General features: G+C 36.2%; 3 protein-coding genes across 5 annotated transcripts; 1 reads left to right on the forward strand and 2 right to left on the reverse strand.

Annotated features, from left to right (window-relative positions):
* On the forward strand, window positions 1–6,135 carry LOC133722100 (protein BONZAI 3-like). 2 transcript variants are annotated; one of them, XM_062148916.1, is made up of 16 exons: window positions 1–345; window positions 1,875–1,922; window positions 2,299–2,447; window positions 2,550–2,598; window positions 3,046–3,102; window positions 3,305–3,484; window positions 3,589–3,723; window positions 3,806–3,867; window positions 3,999–4,092; window positions 4,269–4,383; window positions 4,462–4,538; window positions 4,758–4,895; window positions 5,000–5,164; window positions 5,249–5,362; window positions 5,484–5,580; window positions 5,697–6,135. In XM_062148916.1, the coding sequence occupies exons 1-16, from the start codon at window positions 193–195 to the stop codon at window positions 5,867–5,869; spliced, it is 1,806 nt and encodes a 601-aa protein (XP_062004900.1). In that variant the 5' UTR covers window positions 1–192; the 3' UTR covers window positions 5,870–6,135. The 2 variants fall into 2 exon arrangements, with proteins under 2 accessions (XP_062004900.1, XP_062004902.1); XM_062148918.1 differs by having other exon boundaries at window positions 5,700–6,135.
* A 661-nt stretch (window positions 6,136–6,796) lies between these two features.
* Window positions 6,797–11,131, reverse strand: LOC133723501 (cyclin-L1-1). Its single transcript, XM_062150347.1, has 9 exons — window positions 10,983–11,131; window positions 10,716–10,878; window positions 10,494–10,575; window positions 9,980–10,120; window positions 9,651–9,820; window positions 8,670–8,943; window positions 8,040–8,421; window positions 7,125–7,163; window positions 6,797–7,035 (listed from the first exon to the last, which is right to left on the reverse strand). Exons 1-9 carry the CDS (start codon window positions 11,095–11,097, stop codon window positions 6,965–6,967), a joined length of 1,437 nt encoding a protein of 478 aa, XP_062006331.1. The 5' UTR covers window positions 11,098–11,131; the 3' UTR covers window positions 6,797–6,964.
* Window positions 11,132–11,510: 379 nt separating this feature from the next.
* On the reverse strand, window positions 11,511–15,758 carry LOC133723502 (probable protein S-acyltransferase 17). 2 transcript variants are annotated; one of them, XM_062150349.1, is made up of 10 exons: window positions 15,380–15,758; window positions 15,216–15,278; window positions 14,516–14,610; window positions 14,242–14,409; window positions 14,073–14,145; window positions 13,917–13,969; window positions 13,379–13,470; window positions 13,230–13,282; window positions 12,890–13,015; window positions 11,511–12,413 (listed from the first exon to the last, which is right to left on the reverse strand). In XM_062150349.1, the coding sequence occupies exons 1-10, from the start codon at window positions 15,452–15,454 to the stop codon at window positions 12,135–12,137; spliced, it is 1,077 nt and encodes a 358-aa protein (XP_062006333.1). In that variant the 5' UTR covers window positions 15,455–15,758; the 3' UTR covers window positions 11,511–12,134. The 2 variants fall into 2 exon arrangements, with proteins under 2 accessions (XP_062006333.1, XP_062006332.1); XM_062150348.1 differs by having other exon boundaries at window positions 15,216–15,309; window positions 15,380–15,737.
* Between the last annotated feature and the right edge of the window lie 3 nt (window positions 15,759–15,761).

Below are 15,761 nucleotides of genomic sequence, written 5' to 3' on the forward strand. Positions count from 1 at the left end.
TTTAGTTTGGCTTCGCTGAAAAAATCGTTGACGCGGTATCACTCTGTTGTTATATATAATCGTAATCGGAGCTTGTTCAGATAGCTAGAAAACATAAGGCGCGAGTGGAAACTAGAATCTCGTGAGAAAGAGACGAGACGCTGTTGAGGGGTTTAGGGTTTTTGAAGAAGAAGAAGAGAGGTTTTATCGGAGATGGGAGGTTGTTTTTCCGACGTGAAAGGTGGCAAACAGGCCGTGGGAGGTGGGGCCCAAGAGAGGCCCATCAACAGGGACGCTGACACAAACGACGCCGTTGAGCTCTTTAACCGCTCCCGAGGGGTTTATCCTCTCTACACTCGGCTCGAGGTAACCTACATTTGCTATGGAGTATGGAGTTGGTTTAATTTCGGACTAGCCAGCCCTCAATTTTACTGTTGCTTCTTGTTAAAACACTAGAAGATGATGATGATGATGCTTCTTTTTATAACCCTGATTCAATTCCCAATTTTTTTGTTTGTTTATTTTTTGAAAAATTAATAATATTCATATTTCTGTGGTTCTGGGTTTATCTAGATTGTGTAAAAGGTTGAAACTTGCGAAGAAGGTTGGTAGAATACAAAAACAGTTGAACAACTTTGGTACCCAGAACACAGAATTCGTTCAACTGTTCTTGTACTATCTAGTAATCTCATATTTTATTAGCAGCCTTTAATTTTTCATGGTGAAATTTTTCGCATTTTTTTTTTCTATTATAATCTCTAGACACTTTTTTTTTTAGCCAACTCAAAACGAACTTTGATTCCTAAAGTTGCTTTCATCTTTCTGGAAAGTAAAAGATGACACGATTCTTGGCTATAGTATTGTTACTTTCAAAACTCGTATGCTGAGTTCAAGATGGCATGCTGGGGGGTCAAATTTTTCGTCAATCTGGTCAATTGCAGTCTGCATTCTGTAATAACCCGGCCTGCAAGTCTTCTCGAATGTTCAACACGAAAGTTTCTACATTGTTCAATATAGATTTAAAATTTCTAACTGTTTACTTAAGGCAATGGCTGTATTTGCCTTGTGAACAACCCCATTGACTATTATTAAGTAATGTGACATCCTGTTTAATTTATTTGCATGTCTACGTGACTAGCATCTTAAGCTGCATGTTGATTGAATACTGCACTTCCTCGATCACCTTGTTCGAAAAATGCCTACTGAGAATAGGACATTAGCAAGATTCTGATTATCTTATGCCAATTTGACTTGAGAGCATAGGACAAAACCATTGATTGATCTAAAAGTATTGTTTGTCACTTGGAGGTGTGGCAATATTCACAATACTGTGCTACTTATCAAGGGATTCCGTCATTTCTAGTGGATGTGGACATAAAGGTCTCAATCAGATGTTTGACAATGTGAATATACCCGGGGCCATCTTTAAGTATACCAAAAGGCCTTAATCCATTTTGTCTCCCTTTCTTTTACTTTCTGCCTTTTTCATCAAATACGTCGTTTCAAAGGGTATATATATATATATCAACTTGCTTAATGCTACTCCTAGAGGATTCACTCTGCACTACTCCACTCAGCTTGAAACAGCAATGAATTGTAATGGACTATGTAATGAATCTGTAATGGACCATTAAGTATATTACTCGATATAATTTACCATCTGCTCTTCTATAATTCATAAATTAAGTGCCTGAAGATTATGTATAGTTTAAACTTTGGTATACATTTGATGGATGAGTTAAATCTAGTGTCTCTGCCTTATTAATCACTATGAGCTTTAAAGTGCATGGATGTATCTCTTATATGTAGTTCTCTTCATTTTCATATATTTTTCTAGTTGGACCTTCTGTTTTCTTCTTTGGAATGTAATTTTGGATTTCTTATCTCCGTTACAGTTATCGCTGTCAGCAACTAACTTGCTTGATCGTGACATTACGTCAAAGGTATGTTTATATATCCATGTCACCTTGCAGTATAGCAGTAATTGAAATATTAGCTAAAGCTTGATCAGCATTTTTCACTCTGGTATTTTCTCATACCTATTTATCATAGTAATTAAAATACTGCAAACTGTAAGAACGCAAGCACGCAACATGAATACATGAGCATGACCTCTTTATCTTGCTATTGCTTGTCAATAATTGTTATTACTACTACCCTTACACATGGAAGGGCTATCATAGTTCTAATCAATCAAGGAAAAAAAAAAAAACCTGTTCTGTTTGATATGGTTATATGTTATGTACTTATATGACATTTAACATGGGTACTTTGTCATGGTGAGGAATTGTTCTTTTAACATCTGTTATTTTGTTTCAGAGTGATCCCATGGTTGTGGTTTATGTGAAGAAAGGAGATGGTAAGCTAGAGGAACTAGGGAGAACTGAAGTAATACTGAATAGTTTGAATCCAGCGTGGATTGAGAAAATTACAGTTTCATATCAGTTCGAGGTTGTGCAGCCATTGATGTAAGTTTCTTATATTTCTTTTCTTAGATGCGTATCAGTTGGATCGGTTTGATTAGGCTGCTTGCCTGACCTTCCTTTTTTCTTGTTTTGTGTTCAACCCAGATTCCATGTCTATGATGTCGATACAAAATATCACAATGTAAATGTAAAGGTATTACCATGTCTTCTATCAAGGCTTTCTATAAACACAATTCTGAATTGTTATGAACTACTCTGCTATTTTTTTTAACTCCACAATTACCGTGAACTCGTGAAGGTGTGGTAAATTGCTTATTTCTCAAATAAAATGAATCAGCAAGAAATATACATAGTAATTAAACAACCTTAGGAAGCATATATATATATATATATATATATATATATATATATGGTTGGGCATAGCCTTAGGATTGTGGACAATTTTGCAATACCTAGTAATAGTATGGAACTTAGGACTTCAGACAAGATGGAAGCAACAGATAAACAAAGCCTTCAAAGGTTATTTGTCTTTTGGTGTAGCTGCCTTTAAATTTAGCATCACGGTGGGAATAAAAACCATATGCAAACTTTATTGAAGGCAGAATTAATTTCTTAATCATCTCATTGTGTTGCATTGCAGACACTGAAGTTGGAGGATCAAGAATTTCTTGGGGAAGGCAGTTGTGTTCTTTCAGAGGTAAATTACCTTAAAATAAAGAGAGCTCATCGATATAGGTTATTTCACTGAGCTGGTGCAGTGTGTGTGAAGATGGTGTAAAGATCAATATTGTTATTGTTATTATCAATTTCTATATCTTATATTTGCAAAAATGTTTTAACATCATTTGCTAAATGCTAAGATATATTTTGTTTGTGAACTTGTTCTCTTCTAATTGCAGATAGTGACCAAACAAAGTCGAAGTTTAACCTTGAATCTGCATAGCAGAAGTGGGCGTGGAGGTTTGAGAAACTTCGGAACACTCACTGTCCATGCTGAAGAAACTATGGCTTCAAAGAGTGTTGTTGAGATAAAATTCCGTTGTTCCCAATTGGAAAACAAAGACCTCTTCTCTAAAAGTGTACGTGTTATGAAACCAGGTCTTAAGATCTTTTTACTTGATACATTCTTTTTTTTTTTTTTTTTTGTAATTTCTTACATTTCTTTTCAACTTCTTTACTATAGGATCCTTTCTTAAGAGTATCTAGAATTGTTGAGAATGGAAGTTCTGTTCCAATTTGCAAGACTGAAGTGGTAGATAACAATTTAAATCCAATCTGGAAACCACTATCCCTGAGTATGCAGCAGTTTGGAAGCAAGGTAAGCCTGCCAGTTCTGTTAAATACGGCTATTAGTTTGACAAATAAGGTAGAAAAATTCATCAAACTTATCTTTGGTGCAGGATAATCCATTAGTCATCGAGTGCTTTGATTTCAACAGCAATGGCAATCATGTTCTTATTGGGTAATTATTAAAAATATTGGTTCCACTTTTTTTTTTCTTTTTCTTTTTTACACTTTTTTCTTAACTCTGTCCTTTTGCCTGTACAAGAAAGACAACCAACCTTTTTGAATTTACCTCTTTTTCCTATATAGGAAACTTCAAAAGTCAGTGGCAGACCTGGAGAGATTATACCAAGAAAAAAGTGGGGTGAATTTCGTCATTCCATCTTCTCATGGTCATGAAAAGGTGTCTATTCAAGCTTGCATTCCAATTCATATACTTGTATCAATGTATCATACATGTCAATTTACTCACTGTCTCATGGTCATGAAAAGGTGTCTATTCAAGCTTGCATCCCAATTCATATACTTGTATCATACATGTCAATTTACTCACTGTTTCTTTATAATATGGCATTGTAGGTTTCAAAGGGTCAGTTGTTTGTGGATCAATTTAATGAGAAGCAACAGTTCAGCTTTCTCGATTATATTTCCAGTGGATTTGAACTTAACTTCATGGTTGCTATTGACTTTACGGGTAAGCAATGCATGGTATTTTCAAAATGCTTATCATTTCCAATGTATTTGCATGCCTTGATACTGAAGTTTCTCACAGGTTCAAATGGAAACCCTCAACAACATGATTCGTTGCACTACATTGATCCGTATGGGCGGTTGAACTCTTACCAGCAGGTTAGCAATTGTGGTGTTTTTTTTTTTTTTTTTGAAGGGTCAATTGTGGTGCTTTAGTAACTAAGAGTTTTGTAATATTTTTAGTGATTAACGAAATGTTTCTAATAACATGCAACACAAGATTTGTGCCTTTATTTAATGAAATAACCTTAGGAGGTTTCTTCTGCAAGTAGTTGAGTGGTATGATCTAGAAAATATGATCAAATATATTATTTGCAGGCAATAATGGAAGTTGGGGAAGTCATTCAGTTTTATGATGCTGATAAACGCTTTCCTGCTTGGGGCTTTGGAGGAAGGACAGCTGAAGGACCTGTATCGCACTGTTTTAACTTGGATGGAACTGCAACTGGCTTTGAGGTAAATTAAGAGTCTGGTTCCTCGCATATGGCTTTCTACTCTGGTTTGCGAACTTATATACTTGCCAGTATTTTCTTATCTTGCTGATTGTTTCATTTATTTAGGTTGAAGGAGTTCAAGGCATAATGACTGCTTATGCCAGTGCTCTACACAATGTTTCTCTATCAGGACCCACTTTGTTTGGCCCAGTGGTTAATAGGGCTGCAGAGATTGCTGGCAATTCTCTATTCCACAACAACAATAAGTACTATGTATTGCTGATCATAACGGTAAGAGAAGGATGAGTTTTATTTGCGAGTTATTGTTTTATGTGATCTTTGTTATTTTAATAACATAAATGCCACCTTTTATAGGATGGGATACTTACAGACCTACAAGAAACAACAGATGCTTTGGTGAGGGCATCTGATCTTCCCTTCTCAGTTCTAATAGTTGGAGTAGGAAGTGCAGATTTCAAACAAATGGAGGTATGCTTTTGTTTCTTTTTACGAGTCATCACTTTCTCCTTATGCTACATATGTTGGATTTTCAACAATTAGAATTTGATTTCTTTGTTCTGAATGCGTGTCTGAATCTTGTATTTGGCAGATTCTCGATGCTGACAATGGACAGCAATTATCGAGTTCAACAGGTCGTGTGGCTACCAGAGACATTGTACAGTTTGTTCCTATGAGAGAAGTGCAGAGTAATCCCAAACATCTCTATTTTTACTCTCCATAACATTCATCATGTTTGAATATGGATTGAATCTATTTATTCACAATTAAGAGTTTTTAAGACAAAAATTCATTGTGGTTCTAGCAGGTGGGCGCATTTCCACGGTTCAATCGCTTCTCGAAGAGCTGCCTGGACAGTTCTTGAGTTACATGCGCTGCAGAGACATCATGCCTCTCACTGTCCATGCAGCCCAATCATCTGCTCCACAGGTCCACAACTTTAGAACGGCACAAGCACAGCATCGTGAAGTTTTTTGAAATATGTAGTCGACATTAAGCTGGTGATTAGTTAGCACCATTTTGTCTCCCTTACAAGGGCAGGAATCAAGCAATTAACTCTCACAAATCTAAAATATTTTTCACCAATATTACTAAGACTTAACATGAAGTACATATGCATTACAAAACTCCAATGTCTATTTTTATTTTCTTTCAGATCATTTCATTAATTGATTTGATAAGTTTGCTTTATGATCAAGTTAGCAAGGGGAGCTCTCCTTGTGTGTAGCAGAAATACAGTGCAAGGAAGAAAGTTGCACCCACTTTATAGTTTATATTTGATAGCCTTGTATATGTTCAAGGTCAGGTTTGTCTAAATGTGTGGGTTTGTATTGGTTAGAAAATAAAGGAAAATTACTTTTTAACTCTTGGGATTGTTGCAACTTTGTCTTCCTTATCGTCCCACACATGAAATCTCAAAAAATAGAGAAACATGAGTTTTTCTTTTAAGGCATGACTATATTATTTTTGGAATCCATTTGCCAATGAAATTTCGTATTTGAAGTTTGTCGGACTATGGCAAAAGTTGTTGTACGGTATCATTGTTGAAATTCTCTTGCCGAGGATCCTCGCTAAAGATTGCTATACTATATTATTTTTGAAATTTTTTTGCCATTGAAAATTCTTAATTGTTGTACTAAAACATTTTGAAAACCATTTGCCGACAAGTTGTTCGTAGGGAATTCTACATTTAGTTGAAATTCTCTCTTTTGCGAGTGTTCGGCTACTTCGGCGTATCCTCTTGAGGTCTAAATTACTAGTATTTGAGAAAAACAATGAGTGCCGTATACAGTTTTATTTAAACCATGTTGAAACAGCCGTGCGTTATAACCGACGACGGCATAGGCTCAAAGCCTCAAAAATCTATGCCTGTGATCTGAGGTATATTCAAAAATGGTGCAAATATACAAATAAAAAGTGCATGTACCCTTTCTTCTCTGTCAAAACGTTCGCCTATTCGTGGCCCTTCAACAGTTGATCACTCTCTTTTACACGTTCTGCCAAATTGTGTCAACATACAACCAAGTAAATCAATTCTACAAGTTTAATCAAGGGAAACCGAGATGAATACATTCAGGCATAGGGGTGATGTCTATAGCGATCCTTCTCCCTTGAAGAATAAGAGGAACTGTGATAGTCACGATCTGCAAAATAACAATGCTTGTCAGATGATTAGGTTCAACTGCATTTTATTTTGGCGAAAAAATGACCTTTATATGTACTATTTTAATACCTCGTGATGAGTAATGTCTTGATTTCTCTGAATGCCCCCCTGCAACCACAAAAGTTAAAAGAAAAAGGCTTTAGATAGATGAAAATTTGAATAGACAAAGTCATGAAAGAAAGGCAAAAGATGGATATATTTTAGAGAAATTTTATTCACACATTGCAATATGCTTAATACACACCCCAAATTTTATTTTTTTTGGTACTTTTTTCCTTGAAACTTCCTATTTTGTCCTCATTCATTCTACACTTACATATCGATCTTCCTTCAATCCTTCTCATTCTACTACTACACTTACAATTATGGAATTCAGGTGAACTCAAAAATTGAAGTGGAAGAATACAAGATCGATCACAATCTTCTATTCAAACCGTTCATCACTTGGTCATTAGGCAATTAGTTAATTAACTTACAACTTGAATGTAATTCAACAAAACTTCATGGAAGAAAACTATCTTAACAAAACTGTATAAGCCAACTAACCCAATCAAGCTGATCAATTTGTTCTCATCAAAATTAGTGTCATAGAAATCATGAAGAACATCAAGACTAGAGATCAATTCTGGTAGTTTTATTAGGAAATATAAACCATAAATTTTTAACAATTAATCTGGAAAACTAAGACAAGATGCAAATATTGGTGTAGGAGAAGAAAAAATGTTTCGCCCCCTTTGCCGATTTGATTTTGTCGCTCGTCAACCCAGATTGCGGCTTTCATCTTGTTCACAACGTCTCTCTCCTTATTTTATATTTATTTTTTGTTTTTTATTTATTTAAGTTCTTGGAAGGGTATTAGGGGAATTTAATTTTACCAAAAAAGAAAAGCTAAATGGGAATGTGTATGAAGAAAAAAGGGATGTGTGAATAAAATCACTCTATATTTTATCAAAGAGGTTAATGAAAAATATAAAAATGACCAACCTGAATCTTTTGCTCTGTCCTTAGAACGATGACCCCGGTCCTTGGTTCTATCCCTCTCAGCTTCCTCTCGATCTCCCCGTTCACGATCTCGGACCTTTATTCTATCCCTGTCCCTGTCTCTTTCCCTCTCCCTATCCCTATCCCTGTCCCTGTCCCTGCTTTTGCTGCGTTCAGCCTTGGATTTTATATTCATATCTTCTCTTCCCTCTAAATCAACAGGCATGCTCTTAGATTCATCATCACTTTCTTTAGAATCCTTTACCTTATCAATGGCTGTTTTGCTTACACCCTTTGATCCAGAAGATTCAGGATTCACTGCTGCTGCCAGTGCATTTGAATTAGATGTCTCAGCAATAGTTGGTGGGCTACTCTTAGGAACTTCCTACAGACCAACAATGAAAATAGAACTCTCTGTGTTAGCAATAGAATATCTAAATCAGTATATAGCAGGTTTTATTCATCCTGCAGTTGGCACTTGCTAGAAAAACAGAGCAGTAATTGTAACATAATACAATATGCTAACGAGTAGACAACTGCATGGATAGGACAGAGAATAAATTAAAAACCCCCAGCTCTGAAAAAAATCATAGTATGGTGGGGGTGGGGGGAGGCAAAGACAAAAAATCATACCTTTGAAATTGGCTGGGACTGTGAATTCCATTTGTTGCTAGAAAATGTAAATGAATCTCCATCCTTGCAGACTGGAATATATTGAGCTTTAGGAAGACTATACAGATGAGCCAGAACCCTACAAACTTCATCAATCCCTGATTTATCAGCATCAAATGCCTTCCACCATGGGGGATTCTCAGGAAGGGGGACACGAAACCTCCGAGCAGCAGCATACACAACACCACAAGCAACTACCTCACTCTTGAATCGAACACACAAAGTTGTACGCAAACTGCTCCAAGTAAAAGTTGAGAAATAAGAAGAATTAAATCAATAGCATAAGCGTTCTTGAGATTATTCTAGTGAAAAGCAGAATCAAATACCAGTCAAAACCATAAACCTTTGAAAGCTTGGAATCAAATCCATTACTAGTTGCCTTAAAAAAAAATTCTTATTTTTTCCGTTCATTTTCTACAATTAGCTTCATTGATCGATCCCCCTATTAGAGACCCAATGTTAAATTTCACATGCTACACCATTCCAGTTTTCTGAATAGACATGCAACCCATATGCATACAACATAAAAATCCACTCTACACAACAGAGTTCAAAATTCTAATGGCTCTAAAACAGATTGTAATATAACTATTTCCATCTTTGCAATGTAAACTACTGCATCAATAAGCATAAAATTATAAAGATTTCTTTTGTCTATACCCAGATATCCCCAAAACCCCCTTCACAGGTCCTGACTAAAAACTGCCTTCATCCTACCCTACAATCTTTAGGAGGCAGGAAACTCTAGCAAATAAGGGGTTTCCACCCCATACTAGCACCTTCCACTAACCCTCATTGGTAGCACATATTAGAAGAGTAGTAGACTAACATCTCCAGGTAAAACAGATAATTGTAAAGAAACAAACACCTACTTCAAATTCAAAAGTTCAAAATGAAGACCAACAGAATAAAAAACGAATTTGGTTTATGATGAAAACGCACCTGTCATTTGCTAAATTCCAGGCTTCTTGCGTTAATTCTGGAGGTGATTCAAGAGTGGCAAGGTAATTCGAAATGAACTTGTGGGGATGTTCAACATGGCAAATGAAACCCATCTCTTTCAAAATATGTCTCTCTGTTCTACTCAACTCCATCTTCAAGTCTGAATATTTCTGTCAAAAACAAAACAGAAATCTTATAACCTTGACTTCTATAAGAGGACCATAGATAGATATGCTGCTTCACAATAAATCTGATGCTTCTGGCTCAAAAGGAGGATAATGGAAAGCATTGTTGTAATATGATACACATACTGAACATGAGCTACTAACCTTTGATTGTGGATCCAAATGCTCAATTGGTAAGTTCTCCCTCCTACATTCCGTTCTGTGGAAAACAATAATCACCTGTCTAGCTTTCTTAGGACATTCCTCCAGCTTTGATGCAAGCCACAGACAACTAGCAGCAACTTTCTACAAGAAAACATCAAAACCGGCAAAAGCATAGCATTACTAACAAATCAGGTACAATTACTTCTTAAAATAACCCTAAAACAAGTATCCTTCCTTGGGCCGCCAACTCATTGTATATTACCTTTTCATCTTCGCTAACCAAAACCAAAACACTACAAGGCAAAAGGTTTAAAGACATCTCATTCCTCTCAAACTTCGGACCATAGACAGCTATATGTACTTATTAAAGGTAAAAACACACATCTTTCATAATCAAAACAAAAAGGGTGCCTAAATTCTTAAAAACAGAATAGTTCCTATTCTTCTCACAATTTCTCAGAATCCAAACAAAGAGCCAAACGAGCAACTATATAAATACAAAAGTAAAATGTACCTTGACATGGAAGCGAGCAAAAGACTTCTTGCAATAGAAACGGTGAAACAGAACCTGACCGGTGGCCATCACAGCCTGAGGCCTAAAATTCATCAAATTGAACAAACAAATTTAATTTCCTTCGTTCCGAAAAATCAAAACAGCCATCACTAGTCTTATACAATTACAAACATTAAAATTGAAACACAGCCGAAATTGAAACTTTGGAGATAGAAGACATACATTCTGAGCAGAATGCCGCTTTCTTGAATCAAATCACAGCCGTAGATTCTGAGCGTGGTCTCTGTGGCTTCATCTATGCCGTCCTTTCTCGACGGCGAGTTCTCCAGGTCGTCATCGCTCAGGTAGAACGTGTCTATCGCCGTGTAAATCATCGGTGGAAACCCTAACAATCGAAATTTAAAAAATCAACGAAAATTGAATCTGAAAATCGAATAGAATTACTTTGAAATAGAAACTAAAGGGAGATTAACGAAGCTGAGCCCATACCTCTGCTTTCTTTGAATCCAGAGAGAGAGAGAGAGCCAGTGCTGCAGATCCTTTTCTTCGTTTTGTTTGAAGCGGAGCTTCTTTTATTTTTGTTTCTTTCGGGTCGGATCTGCATCGCCTATTTAAGCAAAAGCCCAAGGTGTATATGGTTGTTAAAAGTCGGCCCAAAATTATATTATTTGTCGATTTCAAGCAGTTTTTACTTTTTTGATGGAAGTCGATTGCAAAGTAGTTACAAAACTGTTATTTCATGTCTCAATTCCATTGAAACTGGACCTCATACATAAAAATATATATATATATATATAAGAAATAAAAAATCTCAAAGATCATGATTTTTACTCAAAACTATGGCCTTTTTTGACTGAAATCGCATGTTCTTATTTTGTCACCAAAATTTTTCTACTCTCAAATAGCTGACGGAATTAAAAAATTTTGACACATAATTTCTATGATTTTTCTCAGTCAGAGAATAATCAAATTCACAAAAAAAATAACAATAAAAATAAATTGTTTGAGATTTTGGTGTTTCGTCAATTGTATCACATTTGAAAATCGTGCTATACAAATTGTGAGCTTATGATACAAGAGAATTTCAACAAAAATATTGTTAATAAGATTTAACATGCATTGCATTCTACGGTTACCCCCATCTCCCAACTTTTTAAATGAGCTTCTTCATATTCTTCTACCAAACACTTACCATCATAACATATCCTTTTTGTTTTGCTAGTTTGTAACAGACATCTATTTTTTTAGTTAGAATCTAAGGATCAATTCGGTCATTCTTCCACTCTGTAAGTGACTATCCTATTACAACAAATGAAAAACGAAAAGGTCAGCTTTACAATGAAAATCTGCTAAGCCAATTGCTGAGATAACAAAATGTATGACTATACCACCTGTACTTGATTCTATCCTTGAACGAACAGCCAATGACAAGCAATCAGCCGCAGCCCTTATGCACATTGCAATAATGTTACAAAAGGCCAGAAGAAGCATCTCATCTTGCTGAATCCAACCCCACTCTCGTGATGTTGCTAGCCGTTTAAGCATGAGTGATGGCAAGAAACGGTTATGAAGCTGTTCTCAATTGCTCAAAGAGACATGATCGAAGGGAAGCATACAACATTGACAGGACAGCAATCTACTTTAGCTAGACTTTAATTTGGTTCCCGCATACAACCTTCTTCTTGATAGGGGGAAGATGATCTCAAGAACGTTCAGAAAGAACCCTTTATCATAAATGTTATTCTTAACCACAACCTCAACATCTTCGAGTGGAGATCTTCGGAATAGGGTTCTCCATTTGCTCTCTGGAGGTTTTCTTTCACTAGTGAACCCATTTATACTTGCTTTGAGTGCTGCAGAACTCGCCCTTGCTTCACTCAACTTCCTCTGCCAGTTTATATAGTCTTGCCACTTGAAAGTCTGTTTCAAAATAACTGCATGTGGTTAGTTCTCATGTTTCAGCTATGAAACATGCAGTTTTATCCTAATAAATAAATTTTAGGGAACAATTGCTTTTATATATTAGCAGTTCTAGACAACATTATACCATTCATCTTGTGAATTGAAGTGACTACTTGAGTGTCAATCCAAAGTCAGATTATATACTAAACTAACTTATTCAAATTGTATAACTTTGAGACATCACCACATAATAGGAGAATTCTATGCAGGCAAGCTTTATACTTTCACCAGAAGTAGAAATTGCATATCTCACAGTAGCTACAACCACTGTTATTTACTTATTTCATGCTTTTACCATGGGAGTGATTCTGTTTGAGAAATGTAGTCTAATAAACTATCCCCAGATCATTAATGATTACCTTCAAACTCCATTTAAAATATTAAGAAGGGACGACAAACTAAGTTATTCAACAAAATCGGACAGAGAACTAAACCTCATTAGTGGTAGTATTTGTGAGACAGAGTTTTGCATGGTAACCAAAGAAACCCGCTATTAACAATGCCACTATTGCGAGAAACATCATCAGAAGTATTTGAGTATTGTAGGCCCCCACCAACCACTGTCAAACATAACAAAAGAATTAAATGAGTTACGTGAGGGGAAATAAAAATGCACGGTAAGACTAAATATGCATTGATTCATTATGTTATTGAATTTCGAAACTGATATTCATTGATTCATTATGTTATGACTATAAAATAGGAATGTCTTATAATAACAACAATAAAAAATTCTTGCTTGCCTGAATTGCTGAAACAGTATAATATGCTCACCTGTATAACATGTGGTGATAAACTAACAAATGAATTCTCTACACCATAATAAACTGCAATGAAGAAAATTAGGGAAAGGAATGTCACTTAGCTACGCAAGAAACACAAGCATCAACTGTTTTCATGACTTGAAATGCAACACTACTTACCAGTTAGAATATCAATAACTCTAAATTCTTTAATTTGTCCAGCAAGAATCAACCCAATTGCAACTGTTCCATATATGCAAAGTAAAGTGTGCCTGAGAAACAAGAAATCCATAACATTAAACAAAAAGAGTGTGGTACATTTAATCAGCGGTAAAATATAGTTGACCTGGGTAATTAAGTACGACACAAAACAAGATAAACAACTCAAATTCAACGTTTAGCAGACAGATTTGTGCAAATTGTAAGCCAATACAGAGAAGTTTGTAGTGAGTTTCAAGAGTGCAAAGGTAAACTAAATTACAAATTTCAACCTCATAGAAAACCTCTAAATATTTTCCACTTGTCATTCGTGCTAACTTAGTAATGAAGATTGGGTAATTTCAACCGACTATCGAAATTATCAACCTCAAGAAACTGATAGGATACCCATCGCAACCCAGTATCGACCTCTGCAATTGATTTTTGGGAAATATAAGCAATGGAGGCCACAAAAGGCCACACACAATTAAACAGTATTGCTGCATGAGATAGCACTTACCAGAAAAGAAAAGCCATAAAGTAATGGATGTTTCTCTCGCCTATACAATTATTCTGCAATCAAACGCGATGTTGAATTTACAATAAGCATCATATGGAATGCAGAACTTATAGGGAGGAGGAAGACAAGAAGAGGAAGAGTTGGAGAAATTCAAACCATCCATCCACAATGATGGTCAAAGCGAGCAACACAGCGACCGCATATGCTGCAATGCTTAGACCTAGCAGGTCTGAACCACAGAGAAAGAAGAAAATTAATATAGAGAAAGAAAACCTAAGAGAAACAGCAAAAGCAACTGTGAGGGAGAGGTGGGGGTAGGACTCACTTTGGAATTTTGCATGTTGAACATTCTTTCTCAGAATATATCACATTGTCATACGGGTAAGCAGAGATATAAACTGAAACATTATCAGACTTCACTGTTCCTGGATCGGAAAGGCTAGTTAATAGAAACAGCAGAAAACCGACGCCAACAGCGAAGAAGCTTATGTACCTGCAGGAACACACCAAATTTCTAGAGAGTTCTGTACTAAAAGTGGCAGAGAGAGAGAGAGAGAGAGAGAGAGAGAGGGAGTAGGTAAACAAACTCCTTGGTATACCTGTGAACTTCACCTATATAATAGCCAGGAATATAACGGAAGGAAGAAGTTGCAACTAAGTAATAGGTTCCTCCAATAATAGCAAGATATAAGACCTACAGTGAAACAAAAGAACTAATGATTAATCCCGAATCAGAGAGAGATAAATCTTTTCTATACATGTTTACCATTCAAGTACAAATTTCTAGAATCAGTCCTCAAAAAGTTCAAACCACAAACAGACACGCTACTCACTACACTGTTAAATATGGAAGTACACCTATCAGCATAGAACTTCAGCCCGAACTCTGTTACTGTTGAAAGCATAAAGCTTATTCTCATATTGACGCAAACTGAAGGCTCAGATACTAAACTAAATTTCGAAAATGCGAAATCATATGCATTTGGTTATTTCGCAAAGCAGAACAATTTTCACAACAGACCTTCAACACTGAAAACTCAAACCTCCTTTCCTCTAGCTTCTTCGTATACCTACTTATCCACACCACATTCTTCCAAATTTTACCAACTATAGAGCACTTTCATACATGACTAGCTCATATCCTCATATCCCCAATTCTTTAAACAAGAAAAAGCTAACCAACAATTCAAAAAAAAAAAAAAAAAAAAAAAATTGCAGTAACAAAACCCGAATCGCAGATTCCAGAAAAAAGGCACAGAATTCACAACATAATCAACTAATTACAACCAAATTTGATACCTGCAAAATTGGATTGGGCCGATCACAGCAGAAATACTCGACGGACTGAATCGCATTAGTCCCCTTGGCACCAAACACAAACCCAACGAACCGCCTGCAGATCAATAACGAATAAAAAACTTGGCAAACAAAAACACAGTAAAAACAGAGAGAGAGCGATTTACTGGAAGTAATCGCAGATGCCGAAGTGGAGGAAGTGATTGATGCGTTGGATAGGGGTGCCGTCGAAGATGGGCCATTGGCCGCAGAGGAAGGAGACTAAGACGAGTAGAGTAACCAAACCATGGCACACCAGAAGCCACTGCACACCCATCTCTCTCTCTCTCTCTCTCTGCGATCAGGAAGGAGGAGGACGCCGTTTCTCGTTGGAATCTTCTACCCGCCCAACTATTCCTACCTCGGATCCCCAACACTGTTATTTATATTTTCACTAGGTTAAAAATGTTTTAACTTTTATTTTGTGGGGCCGCACCTCTTTATTTTCTGAAGTATGGAGGAAATTTGATTTTCAGACGTAAAGAGGTTTTCGATTGAGTCGTTTGATGT

Source organism: Rosa rugosa, chromosome 7 (genome assembly GCF_958449725.1).
Source record: "Rosa rugosa chromosome 7, drRosRugo1.1, whole genome shotgun sequence".
Lineage (NCBI taxonomy): Eukaryota > Viridiplantae > Streptophyta > Magnoliopsida > Rosales > Rosaceae > Rosa > Rosa rugosa.